Source organism: Pogoniulus pusillus, chromosome Z (genome assembly GCF_015220805.1).
Source record: "Pogoniulus pusillus isolate bPogPus1 chromosome Z, bPogPus1.pri, whole genome shotgun sequence".
Taxonomy (NCBI): Eukaryota; Metazoa; Chordata; class Aves; order Piciformes; family Lybiidae; genus Pogoniulus; species Pogoniulus pusillus.
Window position 1 is genome coordinate 40,708,512 of NC_087309.1, and position 24,407 is coordinate 40,732,918.

The window sequence follows — 24,407 nt, forward strand, 5'->3', positions numbered from 1 at the left end:
CACTGCCTTTCCTGGCCACCTGGGCACTGCCGGCTCGTGTGCAGTGACTGCCAACCACCACCCCCAGGTCTGTCTCAGAGCTGCAGCTTTCTGCCCACAGAGCCCCAGGTCTGTAGCTCCCCGTGGGGTCGTTGTGACCCTGGTGCACAGCCTGGCACTTGGCCCTGTTGAACTCCACACAACGTGCCTTGGCCCACGGGTCTGACCTGCCCAGACCCTGCTGCAAAGCCTCCCTGCCCTCTAGCAGATGGACACAGCCACACAGCTTATTGTCCCCTGCAGACTGGCTGAGGGAGCCTCACTGCCCTCACCCAGACCATTGATAAAGACATGAAAGAGGACAGACCCCAGCACTGGGCCCTGGGGGACACCATTGGTGACTGTGTGCCAGCCGCTTTTAGCTCCATTCTGCAGCACACTTTGGACCTGGCCATCCAGACAGCTTTTTATCCAAATTATACTATCATCAAAAGGTAAAACAAAAACAAAAACAAAAACAAAAACAAAAACAAAACCAACCAACCAAACAAACAAACAAAAAAAAAAACAAAAAAAAAAACCAAAAAAACCACACCACAAATCAAACCAAACTACCCCTCCTAAGCTCTTGCCTAAATAAATTCAAAGGATTGGTGCCTTGATGCTGAACTCATCTCATTATGGTGATATTATAACGTGGAAAAACTCAGCTCCCACGGAGAGAACAAGCGCCTTCCCCTCCGCCCACGCACAGCGAATGTAAGTGAACCTCCCCTTCCAGGGTATCTGTATCTTTAAGGACAGCCGTGGCTTCTCGGAGTACCTGTATCTTTTAAGGGTACCTTTAGGGGACGCAGCACAGAGCCCGCCCCGTGTCGGGGTTGTAGGCGTTGACATGAGGCGTGGTTAAAGCGTTTTCCTCCATGGGTGCAGGCGGCCGCGAATTTTGATGGCTCGGGTCTCTTCACATCGCGGGGCCGGCAGAGCCTAGCTGTCCGCGTTCTGTGCCACGCTCGGCTTGGAGCAGGGCCGGCAGCCGGGGCGATGCGGGCCGGCGGCGCCCTGAGCCGCTCCGGGCTGCTGCTGCTCTTCATGGCCGCCGCGCCTTGGGTGGCGGCGCGCCCACGGCTCCGGGCCTCGCAGGACCGGCCTCGGCCCAACGTCGTGCTGGTAGTCTGCGATTCTATGGTGAGTAGCCGGAGCCGAGTGGTTGCCCTAGAGGGAGCTGAGTTTCTGCATGGATGAGGGAGGGCGAGAGAGCAGCGCGGGGCGCCTCGGCCGTAGCGCTTGGCGGCCGGTCCGGGGCCGATGGGGGCCTCCGCGGACTGCCCGTGGCTTGGCCCAGGCTGCAACCATTGCCCCGGGCTGCAACCATACGCGTACCAAAGTAGGGCTGGGTTTTATTTAGCGTCAGCTGCAGGGTGGAGCGGGAGGGTTGAGTGGAGCGGAGCGTCGCGGACTTCAAACAAGGCAAAGAGAGGGTCCCGCAGCCGGGAAGGAGGAACCGCCTGCTCCAGGACAGGCCAGGGAGGACCTGCTGCGAAGCAGCACCAGGGAGAAGGGCCTGGAAGTGCTGGAGGACAACAGCTTGCTTTAGAGGCTGCGAAGGGACTGAAAGGCCTGGAGCCTTTGTGAGGAGCAAAGGCTGAGCGCCTGGAGAAGAGCAGCCCTAGAGGGGATCTGATCAATGCTCAGCAAGAGCTAAAGGGGCTGTGAGGCACAAGAGGATGGGGCCAGACTCTGCTCAGTGCTGGAGACTTGGAGCAGGCTGCCCAGAGAGGTTGTGGAGTCTCCTCTGGAGAGCTTCCAACTTCCTCTGGCCATTGTGCTCCTGGGCAAGCTGCTGTGGTGCCCTCCTGAAGCAGAGTAGTTGAACTGAATGATCTCCAGAGGTCCCTTCCAGCCTCTGTGCTATTGGGATGCTATCTGATTTTGTGCTGGCTTGCTTGGGAAGATGAGGGCAGGCATCTTGTGTCTCTGTCACGCTGGGTAACTCCTGGACCCTAAACCAGATTTGGCTGTCATCCTGAGAATGTGCAACATGTTTTCTTCAGGTGCACTGTGATAGCCAGAAACTTCTGTGGGGGTGGCTGCCATGGTTTGTACTGCTCAAGCCAGCTTGCAGTGAAAGAGGATATGGGAGCAAGACTGTGAGGCAGGGCAGCAATTACTGGAACAGAGCTGATGTGTGCAATGAATGCTATCTGTTGGCTTGGAAACCAAGGAGGAGAGGAAGGCTACTGAACCCTGTTATTCCTGTCATTGCAAATCCTAAGTCTTCACAGCAAATGGGATGGAGAATTTCTGTGATTACAGATGTAACAGCTGATTTAAGCTTCTGGGCGTCATGTATTGATCTACTCAGGCTTTTGTTACGTGTTACAAATCTTGCAGTGAACTTGTCATTTGAGTGACTGCAGCTAAAAGGACAAAAGCTAAAGAAAGCAGAAGACATGTTCATAAAATCAGCCAGGTTGGAAGACCCCTCCAAGATCATCCAGTCCAACCTAGCACCCAGCCCTAGCCAGTCAACTAGACCATGGCACTACGTGCCTCATCCAGGCTTTGCTTGAACACCTCCAGGGACGGTGACTCCACCACCTCCCTGGGCAGCCCGTTCCAATGCCAATCACTCTCTGTCAACAACTTCACAGTACCACAGTATCATCAGGGTTGGAAGAGACCTCACAGATCATCAAGTCCAACCCTTTACCACAGAGCTCAAGGCTAGACCATGGCACCATGTGCCACGTCCAATCCTGCCTTGAACTGCCCCAGGGACGGCGACTCCACCACCTCCCCGGGCAGCCCATTCCAGGGTCCAATGACTCTCTCAGTAAAGAACTTTCTCCTCACCTCGAGCCTAAATCTCCCCTGGCACAGCCTGAGGCTGTGTCCTCTCGTTCTGGTGCTGGCCACCTGAGAGAAGAGAGCAACCTCCTCCTGGCCACAACCACCCCTCAGGTAGTTGTAGACAGCAATGAGGTCACCCCTGAGCCTCCTCTTCTCCAGGCTAAGCACCCCCAGCTCCCTCAGCCTCTCCTCATAGAGTTTGTGTTCCAGGCCTTTCACCAGCTTTGTCGCCCTTCTCTGGACATGTTCCAGCACCTCAACATCTCTTATGGCGGAGGAGAGAAATCAGTTGGGGTGACAATGCTGTTCCTAAACTGTTTCTGCGCTATTTGCCTGCAGGATGGACGCCTGACATTTCACCCAGGAAACCAGACTGTGGATTTGCCTTCCATACGCTTCATAAGCAGATATGGCACCACCTTTCTCAATGCCTACACCAATTCCCCCATTTGTTGTCCCTCTCGTGCAGGTAGGACTGAGTGAGAATTCAAATAAATACTCGGGTGAAGTCATGGTGGGAAATATGTCAGGATTTAATTTTGGGGGATTTGTTTTGGGTTTTATTTCAGGAAGACCTTTTTTTCCCAGTTTGTCTAATTGACACAGGATTCTCACATTTCGTCTTTCTTGTGCATCTTCCCTTCTCTTTTTATTGTATTCTCAGTCTTCCAGATGATCTCACAAATATTTCTGCAGACTCCACTAAATATTCAGTGTTTTTTTAAGTCAAGATTCGTGGACAAATTGTCAAGTTTCTCTGATGCAGTATGGAAGCCACATTCAGAACTGTGTTCTCTTCCCACTACCAAGTTCATAAATCTCTTTTCTGATTCTCAGGAAAAAAATAGCAGATGAAGAAATTAGTGGATGCTAGCACTGCAAACACTGTTAAGTGCCTGTCTCCTTCACCTCTCCTACAAAAAGGCTGGGAGAGTTGGGGCAGCCATGCAGAGAAGTACATGGGGTTCTGGAGGGTGAGAAGCTGGGCAGGAAGCAGCAATGGGCACTGGCAGCCCAGAAGGCCAAGGGCCTTGGTTTGATGGTGACCTGGTAGTGCTGGGTTAGAGATTGGACTTGATGATCTCTTCCAACCACAATGTTTCTGATTCTTTTCTGTAAATGTAGCTCTGGAGCAGCAGGATATCCTGTATTTCGTCATCTTAGGAACCTGCAAGGAACTAAGGGTTTATCTGTTCTGGAGTTATCAGGAGTGGTATAGAGGGAGGGAAGGTGGACTTTGGGGTGGGAAAAGTAGGAATGTTGTCATGATATAGGCTAGGTGTTGACCACCTGTTTGCTCTGACAGTATGCTTACATCACTCTAGAACAGATTTATGTTATTTTAGGAGTCCTTTTTGTTCTAAATTGGTGTTAGAAAGAACAAACAATTCTCACCAACCTGCAGAGAAATGCAGAAACTCATTAATAAACTTTCTTTGTAGCTACAGCTTCTCCATCATAGAATAGTTTGGGTTGGAAAGGACCTTAAAGATCATCTAGCTCCAACCCTTGCCATGGGCAGGGACACCTCCTGCTAGCTCAGGTTCTTATGCCTGGCCTTCAACACCTTCAGGGTGGCGGCATCCGCAGCCTCCCTAGGTAACCTGTGCCAGTGTCTCCCCACACTCACTCTCAAAAATTTCTTCCTTTCCAGGCTCAAGTTCCCCTCTCTCAGCTCAAAGCCATTTTCCCTCATCCTGGTACTCCCAGCCCTTGTCCAAAATCTCTTCCCAGCTCTCCCAGAGCCCCTGTAGGTACTGGAAGGCTGCTCTAAGGTCTCCCTGCAGCCTTCTCTTCTCCAGACTGAACAGCCCAGCTCTCACAGCCTGTCCCCACAGGGTAGGTTCTGCATCCTCTGATTATTTTGGTGGCCTCCTCTGGACCGTCTGCAGTAGCTCCAGGTCCTTCTTGTGCTATGGGCCCCAGATCTAGAGGCAGTGCTACAGGTGAGTCTGAGCAGAGGGACAGAATCCCCTCCCTGTGCTGCTGCTTTCACTGCTTTGCCTACAGCCCAGCACACAGCTGCCTGCTGGGCTGCAGAAATGATTTAATTTATTGTTTCATATTCTCATTTTTTTCTGCATCTGGAAACAAAATAGATTAGCTGGAAATGATAGAACAGAGGACATACAGCAGTTATAAAAATAAAATGCTGTAATTCTGTTCCACAAACGTACTGAAGTGCAGAGAGTTCCTCTGGAATGGGTGTAGACACAGGAATGTTCCATCATGATCTGTACTAGTGTGGCATTTCTGTTTTTCCAGTCTCAGTAAAGGTATTTCCTGATATACGGAAAATTTGATCTAATGATCATGTATTACCTGGAAAATTGTCCTCCCTCTGTGGTTATTCTGGCCGTTGTTGTAGTAAATGCTACTTGTGTGGATGGAAACAAGCTTTGAATTAGTCATGCTTTGTGTTTTCCGCTCTGTTGGATCACAGTGTGGGCTTTTTATTTCTAAAACTATGAGAAGATTGATCCAATTTCATGTGTGCTCAACTTGAATTCAGGCAGGAAGTACTTACCTGTTCATCAAAAACCCCATTTCTCCTCTCTCTTTTTGCCCCCCAGCTATGTGGAGTGGTCTTTTCACTCATTTAACAGAATCTTGGAATAATTTCAAAGGCTTGGATCCAGGTTATGTGACGTGGATGGATTTGATGGAGAAACATGGCTACCACACACAGAAGTATGGCAAACTGGACTATACTTCTGGACATCATTCAGTAAGGTAATAATAGAGAATCACTGAGTGAATCGTAGAGTGGTAGGGGTTGGATGGGACCTCCAGAGATCATCCATTCCAACCTCACTGCCAAAGCAGGGTCACATAGGAACGCATCCAGGTGGGTCTTGAAAGTGTCCAGAGAAGGAAACTCCACAACCTCTCTGGGTAGCCTGCTCCAGACCTCCAGCACCTTCACACTTAAGAATTCTTTCCTCATGTTGAGGTGGAATCTCCTGGGTTCCAGTTTGTGTATTGCCCACATTGTCCCGTCACATGGCACCACTGGGAAGAGCCTGACCCCTTCATGTCTCCCATCATTTGAGTATTTGTAAGATCCCCTCTCATTCTTCTCCAGACTGAACAGAATCATATAATTGTTAAGGTTAGAAGATTGCTCTAAGATCATTAACCCAACATAACCATGGCCCCATATGCTATGGCCACATGTTTCTGGAGTACCTCCAGGGATGGGGAGTCCACCACGCCCCTGGGCAGACTGTTCTAATCCCTGATCACTGTTGCAACACAGAAATTGTTCCTCATGGCTAACCTAATCCTTCCCTGGAACACTTTCAGGCCATTCTCTCTTCTATCACCTGAGGCTGCAGAGATGAGGCCAACCCCTACTTGGCTCCAAATTCCTTTGAGAGAATTGTAGAGAGCAATGAGATCACGCCCCTCCTCATCCTCAGCTGAGGCTCAGCTCCCTCACTCTCTTCTAAGACCTGCTCTCCAAATCCCACACTAGCTTTGCCCTGATCATGCAATTGTCCTGCTGCAAAATGGACAGAAGTGAATGAGTCTCTGTTAAGGAGGGGTTTGAATCTGGGTTAGGAGTGAATTGTAATGAGGCCAGTGTAAAAAAAAAATATTAAATAGTTTATCAGTTACACAGAAAAACCTTCCCCAAACTTATTTACAATTAACACAGGCAGGTTTTATGATGCGGCTGGTAAAACTGTTTTGCAGAATGTATACAGAGAGAGTCAAATCATTTAGGAAAAGTCTTTAGAAACGTTTATCACTAGAGAGCCTGGCAGCACAAACTGCTGCTGAAAGGTCAGGCATAAACTTTTACAAACTTGAGTAAAGAGAGTTAAGGTACTCACTGGTCACAAGTCTCAATATTTGCACTCCGAAAGCATACATAGGAAAATATACCCAGTGAAAGCCAGGTGGTGGACTTCAGGTGGTAATGATGCGGTGTGGCTTTGCTGCTTGTTCAGTCCAGATTGAGCACTCCATCTGAGAAGGCCCATGGACACGAGAGAGGTCTTCCGTGGCTCTCAGGAAATCATTGGGTGGTCAGCAGCCACTTGGGCAAGGCAGGGTGCAGGTTTGCAGGCTGGAGCAGTCCGATTGAGTGCTGTGTATAGCAAGGAGCCGGCCCTGGGGCTGGCACGGCGGGATGGAGAGGCGGGACAGCAAGTCCCAGTGTCAAAACTCATCGCTAGGTCGTTGCTGAGTTGTTACCTATCGTTGGGCTCGATCAGGCAGGGTCAGGCTGCCAGTCGTAGTCAAGTCCCCCTTTATGCTCGATGCAAAGTGTGGTGGCAGACAGAGGCGTAAGGCAAACAGGTAGTGAACAAAACTAAAGCAGCAGCAGCAAACAAGCAGTTTGCTAGGGTTTGAAGCATTTTGGCAAGCATCTTTGACCAATAGTAACAGGTAAAACCAGCCCTAGAACCAATCCTGAGTTATCTCTCCAAAAAAAGAAGATGCACAGGCCTAGGATCCTGACCTGTGCTTGTCACAATGCAAAGCAGGCTGGAAAACAAGTCCAGATATGGAGTCTGTGATAGACTCAGAGGCGCCAAAGCTTTTATCTGCTTTCATGCTTCTTCCACCCGGGAAGAAGAAGTGGGAAGGGGTGGGGCAAGGTGGGTATTCGGACAGGTGTTTAGGGCATGTGGTGGATGTGTGTTCTAGGCATAATTTGGACCTTCCACCACAGTCTCATCATGGTCTCACAGGAGGAGTCTGTCTCTGAAATGCTTTAATTTGAGAGTGGTTTACTTAAAAGACTGTGTTGTCTGCAACTATTCAGAACCAAGTACACCCCCAGGGGGATACACTTTGGCTTGTACCTGTAGCTGGAAGGTGAATATCAGGACTGTGGCTTTGTCCAAGCTGAGTGAAGGTTATTTTTGATCACAGAATGGTCTGTGTGGGAAGAGACCTTAAAAGATCATCTTGTCCAACCCCCTGTAGAGTCAACAGGGGCATCCTCAAATAGATAGGATGCTCACAGCCTCATTGAGCCTCATCTTGAACATCTCCAGGAATGGGGCCTCTATTTCTCTGAAAAATCTGTTGCAGTATTCTCATTGCCTCTTGTCCTGTCCCTGCAGGCCTTTGCAAACAGTCCCTCTGCAGCCTTCTTGTAGCTCTTTTCAGATACTGGAAAACTCTAAGGTCTTCTTGGAGCCTTCTCTCTAGGCTGAGCAGCCCCAGCTCCCTCAGCCTGTTTTCATAGCAGAGGTGCTTCAGCCCTCTGATCATTTCTGTGTCCCTCTTCTAGACCCTCTCCATCAGTTCCATATCCTCCTTGTGTTGACGGTGCTGGATCTGGTTGCATCACTGCAGGTGAGGTTTCTGCAGAACAGAGGGGCAGGATCCCCTCTCTCTATCTGCTGGCCCTGCTGCTTTGGATCACAGGCAGTGCTCCCTCTGTGAAGTTCATAAACAATTTCTGTGAGGTGATCCACTGAGAAGTGGCCCTATGGAGAAGGATTCTTGGTGGACATCAAGCTATCCATGGGACATCAATGTGCCCTTGTGGCTGAGAAGGCCAATGGGAATGTGGGCTGCATTAAGAGGAGTGTGGCCAGCAGATCAAAGGCTGTTCTCCCTCTACTCTGCCCTGGTGAGACCTCGCCTGGAATATTGTGTTCAGTTTTGGGCTCCCCAGTTCAGAAGGGACAGAGATCTACTGGAGAGAGTCCAAGGGAGGGATATGAACATGATTAGGGGACTGGAGCACTGCCCTATAAGGAGAGACTGAGGGACCTGGGGCTTTTTGGTCTGGTGAAGAGAAGACATAAAGGAGATCTAATCAATGTTCATAAATATCTGAGGGCTGGGGGTTAGAAGGGAGGGAACAGTCTCTGCTTAGTTATGCCCTGTGAGAGGACAAGAGGCAATAGGTATAAAATCCAGCACAGAATGTTCTGCCTCGAAGTGAGGATTACTGTAAGGATCATGGAGCACTGGAATAGGCTCCCAAGAGAGACTGTGGAGTCTCCTTCTCTGGAGACTTTGAAACATTGTCTGGATGTGTTCCTGTGTGCCCTACACTCAATTCTATGGTTCTGCTCTGGCAAGGAGGTTGGACTTGGTGATCTATGGGGGTCCCTTCCAACCCCTAGTATCTTGTGATCTTGCCTTGCCTTGAGACTTCCTGTGTTGATTACATTAGCAGTGTAGGAAAAGCAGAACAAGAAAACACGTGATAGTCTTGTGTATGTGACAGTAGATGTTATATTCCAGGTTCCTTGATTTGGAGTTTTTTTAATGCCATATGATTTCACTGATATGTGCTGTAGTTTGTTGACCCTGGCTAGGTGCCCACCAGAGTTGCTCTCACTGCCCTGTGCAGTGGGACAGGAGCAAGATGATGTAAGAGAAGGTTTGTGAGTCAAGGAGAATGGATGCTCACCAATGACCATCATGGGCAAAGGAGACTTGATTTGGGACACTGGTTTTATTTATTAGCAATTAGAAGTCAATAGGATAAAGAGAAAGAAAAAAACAACTCTTAAAAATGCCTTCTCCTGCCCCTTCCCCAACCACTGCAGCCTTCTTGCAGCCTCCCTTCTTGAGTTCGTCTTCACTCCTGATTTTTCTCTGCCTCCTAGTCCTGAGCAGTTCAAGGGGATGCAGAATGGGAGCTGTGATTGGTTCATCCTGCTACCTCCTCAGAGAAAGGACTCCTCACACTCTTGCCCTGCCCCAGTATGGAGTCTCTCCCACTGGAGACAGTCTTCCATGATCTTTTTTGTCCTTCCTATGGGCTGTGATTCTTCACAAACTACTCCGTTGTGGATTCAGTCCTTGAGGAACAGACTACTCCAGCATGTGTGCCCTGCAAGGTCACAAGTCCTGCTAGCAACCCTGTTCCCCCATGTGCTTCTCCCCCCATGGGGACACAGTTCTTGCCAGGAGCCTTGCCCAGGGAGAGTTATCTACAGGCCTCTCCCAGGCATCCACCTGCTCTGCTTTGGGGTCCTCCATGGACTGGAGTTGCATATCTACAGGCTGCAGGGGGACAGCTGCTGCACTATGCTCTTCACTGTGGGCTGCACAGGAGCTTCTGCTCTGGTCCCTGTAGCACCTCTTCCACCTCTCTTCTCTGACCTTGGTGTTAGCAGGGCTGTTCTCTCACAGTCTCAGCCTTCCTTTTGACTGTGGTTGCCAGGTTTGGTGGTGTTTTCTTTTTCACTCTTGCTGGTGGGCTTGGCTCTGATAAGTCCGTCTTGAAACTGGCTGCCACTGGCTCCAGTGAACATGGAGGAAGCTTCTAGCAGCCTGTCATGGAATCCACCCCTGCAAGCCCTCCTGCTACTAAAACCTTGCTGAGCAAACCCAATACAGCTGTAGCTTTTAACCTTTTAAAAATAATGTGACCAAAATTGCACCAATTTATGAAAAAAATCTTACACTTTGAGAGGCTTTTGTTCAAGCATTAATAACCATGATGTGTCTGAGTTGTGGGAAGAATTAGAGGGTCTTTTGTGTAGCTGCCCTGAAGATATACCCTCTCCATGACTAATTGTGTCTGTTGTTCAGAAAATGGTAAAGAGTAGCTATTTTTTTGGGGTACTAAACAGGTTAGTGAATTTCCTCACTTTTCTCATTAAAATGAGGATCTGGAAGTTGAAAGGTGATGAATTTGCTGGTGATGTATTGGGTCCCTTCCAACCTCTAACACCCTGTGATATGAAACTGCAGAGGATGGCTGACACCCCCTCAGGTTGTGTTGTTATCCATTGAGATCTAGGCAGGCTAGAGAGGTGGGCAAAGAAGAATCTTTTGAGGTTTGATAATGAAAAGCACAGAGTCCTGCATCTGAGAAGAACAGCACGAGGCACTAGTGCAGGTTGGGGCTGCCCTGCTGGAAAGCAGCACCAAGGAGAAAGACCTTGGAGTGCTGGTGGGCAGCAAGTTCTGCATGGGCCAGCAATGTGCCCTTGTGGCCAAGAGAGCCAATGGCATCCTGGGGTGCATCAGGAAAGTGTGGCCAGCAGGGCTAGCAAGGTTCTTCTACCACTCTAGTTTGTTCCTGGTGATGCCACATCTGGTGCACTGTGTCCAGTTCTCCCCTGGAGAGAGAACATCTCCCCATCGTTCCCCTTGTGCTGTCATCTCTTCCTTGGGAGAAGAGACTAACCCTTACTTCACCGCACCCTCTTTTTAGGCAGTTGTAGAGAGCAGTGAAGTTCCTTCTCAGCCTCCTCTTCTACCGCCTGAGCACCCCCAGTTCCTTTAGCTGCTCCTCCTCAGCCCTCTTCTCCAGACCTTTTCCCAGCTCAGTTGCTTTTCTCTGGACCTGCTCAAGCCCCTCAATGTCCTTCTGGCAGTGAGGGGCACAAAACTGAAGCCAGGATTCAAAGTGCAGCTTCACCAGTGCTCAGTACAAAGGAACATTCCCTGCCCTGCTTCTGCTACCTACATTTCTGATCCAGGCTGGGATGCTGGTGCCCTTCTTGGCCACCTGGGCGCTGCTGAATCATTTCCACCTGCTGACACCCAGCACCCCCAGGAGATGTTATGATGGGCAGTTCATAGTCACTTTGCTCCAGCCTGAAGCCTTCACGGGGTTGTTGTGACCTGTGTATGGGATCCAGCACTTGGCCTTGTTCAGTCTCATCCCATTGCCCTCATGCCATAGATGCATCCTGGCCAGGTCCCTCTGCAGAGCCTTCCTGCCCTCCAACAGGTCAACACTGCCACCTGATTTGGTGTCATCTGCAAATGGGAGCCTCAGTCACCTCACCCAGACTATTGACAAAGAGAAGAGATGTTGAGGAAAGCTCTTGGTCTCAGGAAGCTGATTTTTTTTTTTAAGAGATGGAGCTAGTGACTGTCTTCATTAAGATTTAAAACATAGTAGGTGGCTGTCATGAAATAACATTCACCTGGATTGCTGGGAAGTCAGCTTAATGAAGTTCAATAGGCTTTATGTTCAGTGTTGCAATGTTGTGGTCCATCTTTTGTCATCTTACTTTCCATTGTTTGTGTGTGTTGTAGTTGCTGCAGTGTCTGCTAGCAAAGCAGATAGGATTCTCCTGCTGAACCCGACGAAGATTGGAATTAATGCCTGACGATTTTTGTCTTGGGCTCTGATTTAAATTCCCAGAGACTCTAATTTGATAGAACCAATAACAATTTGTAGAGTGCCCTCCCCTCTTTCCCCTCCTTTCCCAAAGATAGGGATTAGCTATAGGGAGAGAGAGAGGAGGTAAGCACACCCGAATAAATCAATCTCACTTGATGTGGAAGTTAAAAGGAAGAGTTTAACAATAACTTAGAAAGGTATCTGAGGTAGGGAAGTTTACAAAGGATAGGGAAGGGGAAAAAATAGCCAAATACAAAATGTATAAATACAACCCGAGTTGTGTGATGGTTGCTTTGTGTGCCTCGTGTCTGCCACATGGTAAAAGCAGCTGGTAATGGTGGTATGATCGATGCACGGAGATGCAGAGAGAGAGAGAGAAACAGGAAGTCCCCCTGCTTTTATGGGACAGGAAGTGGGGGGGAGTGTGCTAACCATCACCTGGTGGTGTGACCCACCCCTGGGGAGGGGTCAAGACCCCTAGGGTCAGGTTCAGGGTTACTCCTCCTGGAGTGTTAACCTTATACAATTTTAAATGTTCATCTGTCAAGTCCCTCGCTCTTTCCCTTTAAATCTGGGTTTTCAGCCCAGTGTTGCCCTCCTTCAGCTTTCCATCTAGCTTTTTGAAGATTCTTTTGCTGGCTTCTCTTTATTTCCTTCTCTGCTTCAGGATTAGTTTTCCTCTTGGATGCATCTAAAAATCTCCAAACTTTTGAAAGGGTCTGAAGTGGGGATTTTTTTTGCCTTTTATTTGTTTGTTTTGTAGGTTTTTTGGGGGGGGCAGAGATTGGGGTGTTTGGTTCTTTGTTTTTTGTTGTTGGGGGTTTTGTTTGATTTGTTTACTGCTGGTGTGACAACATGAACTCCACACAATTCAATATGAATCCCACCAGAGATGTTTATTGCTGGTTCTGCCTCTGCTTCTATAGTCTTGAGCGTAGCACACACCTACATATTAGCATAATCTAGGTGAGTACAGCCTAGTTGTTTACATACATCATGCCTTGTTCTTCCCCTTAGCCAGATGTCCCACTATCATTCCTCCCCTGTGGGAGACATCCCAAAGCTATGAGATTGAGGGTCAAATGCTTATACACTGCTTGCTATTAGTCTCTCTAACATTGCATTCTCATAGTTTACTTCGGGAAATTTCTGTTTTCTTTCTAATTTTGAGGGGTTTGTGCTTGCTTTTCTGAATTGACTCTAACCTAATTGCATCATCTGACCTGTACCCTGCATAGTATTTTTAAGTCAGTTTTATGACATCAGATGCATTTGACACACACCTCTCCTTCTTTACCACCATTTAGTGTACACATTTATCAAGCATGTTGTCCCTACAGGCCATCAAGCTGCCTTTATTGGTTCTGACTAATTTGTTTAAGCAAGCCTGCTTACCTTGAAAGGGTGAACCCAAACAGGGAGTTAACTTAAATGTCATTGCTGTTGTTGTGGAGCTTAGGAACAATTTCTGTGCTGCAGGAGTGGTCAGGGATTGGAACAGTCTGCCCAAGGAAGGTGATGGAGCCCCTGTCCCTGGAGATGTTACAGAAACCTGTGGCTGTGGCACTTGAGGCCTTGGTTTAGTAGTCATGGTGGTGTTTGGCCCATGATTGGACTGGGTGATCCCCCAGATGAAACAATTCTGTGATTCTGGATGTCTCCAGAGGTCCCTTCCAACAGTTTCCTTTCTGTGAGTGAGCAAGCTTCACAGAAGAAGCTCCGGCTCCTGCAGACCTCTTTGCTAATTTGTCTTCTGCTTGATCAGTTCCTTTGCCTGCTTGACTGCATGCCCATCTCACTTTCTTCTCGCTGCACTTTGCATCCAAACCCTCTCTCTCTGGGTGCCTTTGTGGTACCAGAGTTACTCGCCCAGGTACCAGGTGTTGTCTGACAGGTAGCTGTGGCTTCTCAGTCTCAACAAGCTTCCTCCCAGGAAGTCAGCCTTAAAGGCTTTTCCCAGAAGATGTTGCTTCAAAAAGAGTGACCTTGTGAAATGTTTTTACAGGGCCTCATTACCACACTTCATGTTCTCTGCATGGCACCTGGGGAGGTGGTTTAATGACTATGGTGGTGTTGGGTTGGTGGTTTGACTTTTTCAGACCAAACAGCCTTATGTTTTTACGTATTTTGTGTGAAGGCTGCAGGGAGAGCTTAGAGATGCATTTCAGTATCTTCAGGGGACTTCCAGGCAGGCTGGGGAGAGACTGTTGAGAAGGGCCTGTGGGGCTAGGCTGAGAGGCAGTGTTTTGGAGGTGGAGCAAGGCAGAGTTAGGTTGGACATCAGGAGGAAGTTGTGCACAGTGAGGGTGGGGGAGACCTTGGCACAGGCTGCCCTGGGAGGTGGTGGAGGCTCCATCCCTGCAGACATTCAAGGTCAGGCTGGATGTGTTCTTGGGCAACCTGCTCTGGTTGGAGGTAGAATATCTCCATAGAATGGTTTGGATTGGAAGAGACCTCCAAAGGTCATTCATTTCAAACCCCCTGCAGTCAGCAGGGACATCCTCCACTAGATCAGGTTGCTCAGAGCCCTGTCAAGCCTCACATTGAATATCTCCAGGGATGGGGCCCCAGCCAACTTCCTGAGCAATCTGTTCCAGTGTTCCACCACCCTCATGGTGCAGAACTTGTTCCTTGTGACTGCAGTTGTGTTGGACAAGATGCCCTTTAACGGTTCTGTCCCACCTACTGCCCTCTGTAACTCCATGTGTGCTTTCAGCAACCGTGTGGAGGCTTGGACCAGAGATGTTGACTTCCTGCTGCGGCAAGAAGGGAGACCCATGGTAAACCTGACAGGGGACAAGAAGCACATGAGAGTGAAGGAGGCAGACTGGAAGAACACTGATAAAGCTGTGAGCTGGATCAAGGAAGAAGCCATTAACTTTACTCAACCCTTTGTTCTTTACTTGGGGCTAAATTTACCACACCCATATCCATCACCCTATGCAGGAGAAAATTTTGGAGCTTCTACGTTCTTGACATCTCCCTATTGGCTCCAAAAGGTAGGTGAAGGTGGGTTTAACTGTAAATTGACTTGTAACTGTCCTTATTGCCAGCAATGTTTTGTCTCTCACATTACTTGAACATGTCAGGACACAGAAAACAGGTACTTGGATGAGATATTAGATTTCTGCTTTAAGGCTGAGTCAGCAGAAGTGTAGATTTGCAGGGCTTGTTAGCAGAAGTCAGTAATCAATGGAGATATTTGGAGTTCAGTGTCTGGAAGCACATTAAATAGAGAATAAAATCGTGGCTGTGCTTAGCTGTGCATTTTCTCCAGTAATGATGTGAAATTCATTGCTTAAAACGTCCTTTATTGTGCTTGTGAGGTGCTCCAGGTAAGACTACTTGTTGTAGTCTTGTCTGGGTTTTACAAGGAGAGATTGACTTCTTCCCACAACATGAAGTGGTAAGACACAGCAGAAGCCTCTCTTTTCTAACTTCTTTCCATGCTTTCCAATGTTTTCAGAGTGCAGGAAGCTCCCATTTTGCCTGTGTGTGCTAGAGAAGCAGTAAATATTTTTCCCTCTGCCATAAAAAAGATAAATGGGTTACAGTATCACCAAGGTTGGAAGAGACCTCATAGATCATCAAGTCCAACCCTTTACCACGGAGCTCAAAGCTAGACCATGGCACCAAGTGCCATATCCAGTCCTGCCTTGAACAGCAGGTTAGAGCAGCTTTCACTGCATAAAGGCTTTAACTTGCTCTGCAGCTGAAGAACTGAGGATTAGTTTGGAAAAGACTTTTTGCTGACTTTAAAAAAAAAAATCAACAAACCAAACCCTTACACAATAGATGGAATTAATTTGGCCTTTTCTGCTGGGGAATTGCAAAATGTCTTTAGGTGGAACAAAAATACAAAGACCTGGGGAGAAAGGGAGCACAAGTGCAAATAGGGAGATGTGGATTTTTTTGGAATAGAGTTATGGGTCCTTCTAGAAATGGGGAGAGGAAGCTTGTAGGGGAGGGAGAAAGACTTTTATTTGCAGAAAGCAAGACCTAGCTTGAATACTAAGGAAAAATTTCCTTTGTTGTTTGGTAATTGCTAGGTTAGATGTGTCTTGGAGTGGGAATGTCTTCTTGCAAGTCAGACAGTTATAGAATTAAGGGATAGTAGGGGTTAGATAGGACCTCTGGAGACCATCCAGGCCAACATCCCTACCAAAGCAGGATCACCTAAGGCAGGTCACACAGGAATGCATCCAGGCAGATCCTGAAGGTCTCCAAACAAGGAGACTCCACAACCTCTCTGGGCAGCCTGCTCCAGGCCTCCAGTACTCTCACAGTGACAAAGTTTTTCCTTCTGTTTGCTGGCACCTGCTGCCCCTTGTCCTGTCCTTGGGCATCTCTGAGCAGAGCCTGGCTCCATCTGTTCACATCTTTATCACCAGGAATGAGGGCAGCACTGAGGCTGTAGTGCTCCAAGCTCTCTATGCCTGTCCTTACAGGGAGGTGTTCCACTGCCTGCAGCAGCTTGGTGGCTCTGGGATGGAGTCTCTCAAGTACTTCCCCAAGGCCCTTCTTGAACTGCAGACAGACAGACAAAACTGGACACAGAATTCCAGATGCAGTCTCACCAGGGTAGAGTAGATGGATGAGATAACCTCTAACAGCCTACTCGCCACTCCTTCTCATTTGTCTTAGGATGCTCTTGGCCTTCTTGGCCACAAGGGCCCATTGATGGCTCATGGGCACCCTTCTGTCCACTAGAACCCCCAGGTCCCTCTCCTCTGTGCTGCCCTCCAGCAAGTGAGTTCCCAACCTATATTGGTCCATGGGATTGTTCTTCCCCAGGTGGTCTGTAGTTATCCTACAGTTTGAGACACATACCTCTGCTCTTAACTCTAGAAGATCATTCTGTGGTATCCCCCGCAGGAAAAGCCAGCAGCTGGTCAAACACAGATTTCTGGCTCGTAATCTTCATTTCCAGCTCATTTCTGTAGCTCTCTTAAAATTAATTCATACCTGTGGAAATAGAGGGAAAGTACAGAGGCGGTTAAAATCCTAGCATGTTGGAGGAGACCTCTAAGATCATCAAGTCTAGTCTTCAAGAGCAGTACTGTGGAAGGGACTGCAAGTTGAGAACTGTGAATTTATACTAAAAGAACCCCCAAAGTCTTAAAATAAACCTGTTTTTAAAATAATTGTTTAATCTAGTTGCTAAAGTTAATTTCTTCTTGCCTCTAGGTAAGTTATGGAGCTGTAAAAATTCCCAAGTGGTCTTCTCTTTCAGAGATGCACCCAGTGGACTATTACTCATCTTACACCAAGAACTGCACAGGAGAGTTTACAAAGGAAGAAGTGAGAAATATCAGAGCATTTTATTATGCTATGTGTGCAGAGACAGATGCCATGCTGGGTAGGAAACCTTCCACTGTGGGGGTGGTTGTTCTTGGTTTCTCTTGAGGAAATGCTGATAGGGTTGGTCTTGAGAGAAGAAAACCCACACAGTTTGGATGTAAGACAAATACTCACAGAATGGTTTGAGTTTGAAAAGGCCTCTAAGAGCATCCAGTGCAGCCACCAACCCAACACTGACATGGCCCCAAGTGCCATGGCCACACCTTTCTGGAACACCTCTAGGCATGGGGACGTCACCACCTCCTTAGGCAGCCTGCTCCAATCCCTGACCATTCTTGCAGCACAAATTGTTCCTCACGGCCAACCTACACCTCCCTTGGCATAATGTCAGGCTATTTCATCTTCTCTTATCACATGATATTAGGCAGCAGAGCACAACTTGTACCTGGCTGCAGCCTCCTCTCAGTGAGCTGTAGAGAGCAATGAGGTGTCTCCTCTCTCTTCTGCACACTGAACACCCCCAGCTCCCTCAGCTGCTCCACTCCAGACCTTTCCCCACCTTTGCCCTTTTCTGGATCTGCTTCAGCCCATCATGTCCTTCTGGGACTGAGTGGCCCAGAACTGAACCCATCACTCAAGCTATGGCCTCAGCAGTGCCCAGTCCAGGGGCACAATCCCTGCTCTGCTTCTGCTGCTCACACCATTGCTCATCCAGGCCAGGATGCTGGTGCCTTTTTTAGCCACCTGAGCACTGCAGGCTCATCTCCAGCTGCTGTTACCCAGCACTTCCAAGGCCTTTTCTGCTGGGTACTTTCCAGCCACTCTGCAACCCAGCAACTTGGCTTTGTTGAGCCTCATCCCATTGGCTGTGGCCCATCCAACTAGCCATATGCAGAGCCTTACTACTCATAAGCAGATGCACATTCTGTCCCATCTTACTGTCATCTGCAAACTGACGTCTGGGCTCAACACTTTGGCCTCTGCCCTGTGTGGCAGAGAGGAGTTTTCAAGCTTCCTTTTCCTCCAGCTTCCTTTAAGGTTTGTGAGCTGTTTAGCAGGTGCAGAAGTGGGAAGGGGTGTTTTAAACCTGTTGCCTTCTGGTTGCAGGTGAGATTATTTCGGTTCTGAGAGACACCAAGCTCCTTCAGAAGACAATGGTTATCTTCACTGCAGACCACGGGGAACTTGCAATGGAGCACCGGCAGTTCTACAAGATGAGCATGTATGAAGGCAGCTCCCATGTTCCTCTCTTAGTTATGGGGCCAGGTGTGAAAGAGGAGCAGCAAGTACCAAATGTGGTCTCTCTCGTGGATATATATCCTACTATGCTTGGTGAGTGAGGTCATTTCATGTTAACTTGATTTTCCCCTATTGTTACACACTAGTAGCAGTCAGGATTGTCTCCACATTTTAAGGTCATGTAGGAACACAACAGGAGATAACAATTCACCTGTGGGCTAAGCACAAAATGCTAAAAAATGGATGTAGAAGTTAAGGGAGCCTTAACACGGCTGCTGTTATCAGCAGTCTGCTCTGCCCTGGTAAGGCCAGTAAGTTCCTCATAGGACAGTGATGTGCCCTTGTGGCCAAAAGGCCCAATGGTCTCCTGGGTGCATTTGGAAGAGTAGCTAGAAGGTCAAGAGAAGTTCTTCTCCCTGTCTAATCAGCCCTGGTGAGGCATTGTGTTCAGTTCTGGGCTCCACAGTTCAAGAGGGACAGAGAACTGCTAGAGAGTCCAATGGAGACATAGGAAGATGAAGGAACTGGAATGGGCTGCCCGGGGAGGTGGTGGAGTCGCCGTCTCTGGGGCACTTTAAGGCAAGGTTGGACGTGGCACTTGGTGCCATGGTCTAGCCTTGAGCTCTGTGGTAAAGGGTTGGACTCGATGATCTGTGAGGTCTCTTCCAACCCTGATGATACTATACTATACTATGAACTGGAACTTCTGTCTAGTGAGGAAAGGCTGAGAGATTTAGGGCTGTTTAGCCTGGAGAAGAGAAAGCTGAGAGAGGTTCTTCTGAATGTTTAGAAATATGATGGATGGATGTCAAGAAGGGGCCAGGATCTTTTCAGTCATGTTCTCTGATAGGACAAGGGGGAATGGGCACAAACTGGAACCCAGGAAGTTCTGCCTGGTGTGAGGCAAAACATACATCTAATAAGTGTCAGAACACAAAGTCATCGCTGTCATCTGTTGTCTCTTCAGCCTACTGCTGACTAGTGAGGAAAGAGATTTAATTTCCTTTTTTCATGATAATGGTAATCCCTTTGTGCTGTCTCAGGGCAATAATCATAGAATGGTAGGGACCTGTGGAGATCATCCAGTCCAACTCCCCCTGCCAAAACAGGATCACCTAGGGCACGTCACACAGGAGGACATCCAGGGGGGTCTTGAAAGCATCTAGAGAAGGAGACTCCAAAACCTCTCTGGGCAGCCTGCTTCAGCAGTCTCAAACCAAATAAGCTTCTCCTCACGCTGAGCTGGAACCTCCTGGATTCTAGTTTGTGTCCATTTGCCCTTGTCCTGTCACAGAACACCATTGAAAAGATCCTGGCCCGTTCTTGTCCCTCACCATTCAGATATCTGCAAACATTGATCAGATCTCTCAGGCTGCGCTTCTTCAGGCTAAACAGCATCAGGTCTCTCAGCCTTTCCCCATCACACAATCTTTCTTAGGACATCACCATAATACTTTGCTCATCACTTCCTCCTTACTAAGACTTTGGAACTGGGTACACCTAGCAGTGATCAGGCTGCTGATGTTTTGGTTGTAGCAAGACCTGTGTAGTACAGATCATTCACCCAACAGAGAAATGGCTCTTCCCTGCTCCTGCTGGCCACACCACTGCTGATCCAGGCCAGGATGTTGGTGGCAGTATTGGCTACCTGGGCACTGCTGGCTCATCTCCAGCTGCTGTCACTGAGCACCCCCAGCCCCTTTTGGGCACTTTACAGCCAGTCTGCCCCAGCCTGGAGCCTTCATGGGGTTCTTGTGACCCAGGGGCAGGACCCAGCACTTGTCCAGCTTCATCCCGTTCACTCATAGATGCAGCTTGGCCAGGTTCCTCTGCAGAGCCTCCCTATGCTTGAGCAGATAATCACTGCCACCCAGTTTGCTGTCATTTGGAGGATCACTGGGGGAGCCTCAATCGCCTCACACAGATCACTGAGACTAATATTAAAGAGAATTGGCCCTGGGAGACACCGCTGGTGCCTAGCCACCAACTGGAACTGTCTCCATTCTCCCCCACTCTTTGGGCCTGGCCATCAGCCAGTTCTCAACCCAATGCATCCTCCACCTCTCCAAGCGATGAGCAGCCAGCTTCTCCAGAGGATGCTGTGGGACAGTGTCAAAGGCTTTACTAAAACCCAGACCAACAGCACCTGTAGCCCTTCCCTCATCTGCTTGGCCATCAGGTCAAGCAGGATCTGCACTTAATGAACCCAAGCTGGCTGGGCCTGATCCCCTGGTTGCCCTGCACATGCTGCATAGTGGCACTCAAGGTGACCTGCTTCATGACCTTCCCTTGCCCCAGGGTTAGAGTGGCAGGTTAACAACCTGTTTACATGGTGATGAAGGAAAAAGTCACCTGTGGGCAATCTGTACACACCTCTAGGTGTAGAACAGGAGATAAAATACTGCCAGGGTGCTCTGAAATGGAAAGTGTTGAATTTTGGATATCAGCTGTGTAGGCCAACGTGTCTCCAAGAGGTTTTTGCAGACACTTCATACTGACTTCCTTTTGGGGAGCAAGAGACACTTGTGCTGCAAGTTGATGCTGAGGAGTTAATTCAAGTTACAGCATCTTCTGGGGCCTACCTAGCAGATGACTCTGGAGTCATCCAGTGTTTCTTATGAGTACTGCTGACAGCAGCTCTGATACTATTTTTATGTCCAGAGAAGCAAGTGGCTCTGTTTCTCAGGTCCCCCTCAGAGGTGATAACAATAATCATGAAATTACAGAATCAGTTGGAAAAGACACTTAAGGTCATGGAGTACAGCCATTATCCCAGGGCTAACAGGCCCCTACTAAACCATGTCACTCAGCATGTTTACTCAGCTTCTTGAACACCTCCAGGGAATGTGACTATAGCACCACCCTGGGCAGGCTGTTCCAGTGCCTGACCATTCCTGCACCAAAGAAATTGTTCCTCATGGCCAACCTAAGCCTCCCCTGGCACAATTCCAGACCTTATCTTATCACTTGTTCTTTGAGAGAAAAGATCAACACCACCTCACTGCAACATCCTCTCAGGGAGCTGTAGAGAGCAATGAGGTCTCTCCTCAACACTAAAAACGCCCTCAGGTCCCTTAACTGCTCCTCCCCAGCCCTCTTCACCGGACTCTTCCCCAGCTTTATTGCCCTTCTCTGGACCTGCTCCAGCCCTTCAATGCGTTTCTTGGACTGAGGGGGCAAAATCCCTTAAACCATCTCTCAGCACACATTGAGACAACAGAAAGTGAGGCTCTCACAGTGACACCAGGAGAATAGTGTGGAACGTGTGGTTCATCCTTGTAACATCATTACTGTTCAGACATTAGCTCTGCATCTACAGCAACAGCAGCAGTGTTTTGACTTCACAAATTCACAAGTTGCAGCACAGTGGAAGGGATGCTCGAAGGCCAACCCCCTTACAGTGAGCTGGGACATCTCCAACCAGATTATAGCATCACATCATGACCCAGGTTGAAAGGGATCACCAAAGGACATCTAGTCCCCCTGCCCTGCAGTCAGCAGGAACATCCTTGACTAGGTCACCCAGGGCCCCATCAACCTCACCTTGACTATCTCTGAGGATGGAGTCTCGACCACATCTCTGAGCAACCTGTTCCAGTGCTCAGCCACCCTTACAGTGCAGAACTTGTTCCTCACATCCAATCTAAATTGGCTCTGATCTAGTTTCAAACCATTGCCCCTTGTCCTGTCCCCATAGGCCTTTGGGAACAGTCCCTCTGCAGCCTTCCTGTAGCCCCTTCAGGTACCAGAAGGCAGTTTTAAGATCTCCCTGGAACCTTCTCTCTATGCTGTACAGCCCCAACTCTCCCAGCCTGTCCCCACAGCAGAGGTTCTCCAGCCTGTGGGCATCTTGGTGGTCTCCTCTAGACCCTCCAGGTCCCTCTTGTGTTGGTCATCCCACAGCTGGACACAACTCTGCAGGTGAGATCTCCCCAGAGCAGAGGGGCAGGATCTCCTCTCTCCATCTCTGGCCATGCTGCTTTGGATCTGGGCTGTGATCTCCCCCTGCTGGTTCCTGTACTCACCTTGTGTGTCTTTGCTTAGATATAGCAAGAATTCCCGTGCTACAGAACCTCAGTGGATATTCTCTTATCCCGCTGCTACGTGGGAAAGCTGACAATGAAGTTTCACCCCCCGAGGTGTTGCGTCGTCCCCCCTGGGTGCTGAGTGAGTTCCATGGGTGCAACGTGAACTCTTCCAGCTACATGCTGCGCGCTGGCCGGTGGAAATACGTTGCGTATGCAGACGGCCGCTCCGTGCTCCCACAGCTCTTTGGTACCTTACCACCTTCCTCTCCTGGCTGCTCCCTTTACTGAAATGCAAACTTAGCTCTGCCTGACTTTGTGTTCATTCTTTTCAGACCTCTCTGAAGATCCAGATGAGCTGACAAACGTCGCCATGAAATTGCCAGGTGTTGTACGTTCCTTGGATAGGATGCTCCGCTCTGTAGTCAACTACCCAAAGGTTTCTTCTGCTGTTCAAGAGTACAACAAAAGGGAATTTATCACTTGGAAACAAAGTTTGGGTCAGAATTACTCAAATGTGATTGCCAACCTTAGGTGGCATCATGACTGGTTACAGCAACCCCAAAAATTCGAGAGTGCAATTGACAAGTGGCTGAGTCAAAGTACGTAACAACCACTTAGATTTAATATCATGGAATAGTTTCAGTTGGAAGGAGACCTCCAAAGGTCATTTAGTCTGTTCCTGTGGCAGAAACATCCTCCACCAGATCAGGTTGCTCAGAGCCTTGTCAAGCCTGACCTTGAATATCTCCAGAAATGGGACCTCAGCTACCTTCCTGGGCAAACTGTTGCAGTGCTCCAGCTCTTGTAAAGAGCCTGGCTGAAGGAATGAAAACATTCTGCTTTTAAAAGTGTCCTGTAGGATTTGTAATATCCTAAAGGAATTTTGCATAGGAAAGCTTGTACAATAGCATGGGTTGAGTCTATTCAGTAGTTTCCTAGTTAGAAAAAAAACATAAAATATTAAGTATTAAAACAGAATCAAAAAAGTTGACAAGTAGTGTTGGTCTGAGTGCAGATGCAGCTTAGTCAGTACCTGTTAGGTCCACATTCCTGTTTCACACATCAGTTCACTCTCTGTCCTTCCAAGATCTGCCTTCTAATATCTTGCTTTTAGATCTGGCTTAAACTCTCATGGTATGTGTAAGCTACTCGTTGAACATCTCTGCAATCAAAAGAGGAACCTGGTCCCTGCTCACTGTCAGAAATGAAAAACCAACCACAATCAGCCCCCTCTGACCAAACCTATCAGTAAAGCAGTTGTCTGAAAAGGAATAGTTTGGTCTTCATGGCATGAGGTGAAACTCACTCAAACCAATCTCCATGATGCAGTTAGGTTCTGCAGATGAGTGTTTCAATCTGCATCACCAAGTGGAGAGCTAACATGGACAATGGAGAAGGTGCAAATTGAGGCTTGTAGAAGAAGTTAACATAAACCCACTCTTATTTCAAGGTTTTCTGGTGATGTGACACACACAAAAGGCAGTTTGGGAAGAAGGTAAGTTTTATCTTAAATCGTCTTAGAATCATAGAATGGTTTAGGCTGGCAAAGACTTCTAGGGGTCACCTTGTCCAATCCCCCTGCAGCAAATGGGATGATCCCCAACTAGATCGGGTTTCTCAGCCCCTGTCAAATGTCACCTTGAATGAGGCCAGGGATGGAGCCTCCACTACTGCCCTAAGCAACCTGTTCCAGTGTCTCGCCACCCTCACTGTGCAGAACTTCCTTCTAATGTCCAACCTAAACCTTGCCTGCTCAAGATTCAAACCATTGCCCTCATGTCCTAGTGCTGAATTGCCCTGGAAATGGGCCATCCCCAGTTTCTGTATCACAGGATACTAGAGGTGCAAGGGACGTCCAGAGATCATCAAGTCCAACCTCCCTGCCAAAAGAGGATCACCCAGAGCAGGTCATACAGGAACGCGTTCAGGTGGGTTTGGAA

At 48.5% G+C, this 24,407-nt stretch overlaps 1 protein-coding gene across 2 annotated transcripts; it reads left to right on the plus strand.

Moving 5' to 3' along the window:
- The first annotated feature begins 879 nt into the window (after positions 1 to 879).
- Positions 880 to 23,735, plus strand: ARSK (arylsulfatase family member K). Of its 2 annotated transcripts, XM_064140456.1 has the most exons (8): positions 880 to 1,167; positions 3,172 to 3,301; positions 5,406 to 5,565; positions 14,616 to 14,898; positions 17,087 to 17,258; positions 18,308 to 18,532; positions 22,484 to 22,714; positions 22,800 to 23,735. In XM_064140456.1, the coding sequence occupies exons 1-8, from the start codon at positions 1,024 to 1,026 to the stop codon at positions 23,072 to 23,074; spliced, it is 1,620 nt and encodes a 539-aa protein (XP_063996526.1). In that variant the 5' UTR covers positions 880 to 1,023; the 3' UTR covers positions 23,075 to 23,735. The 2 variants fall into 2 exon arrangements, with proteins under 2 accessions (XP_063996526.1, XP_063996527.1); XM_064140457.1 differs by lacking the exon at positions 17,087 to 17,258 and having other exon boundaries at positions 14,616 to 14,908.
- The last annotated feature ends 672 nt before the right edge of the window (positions 23,736 to 24,407 follow it).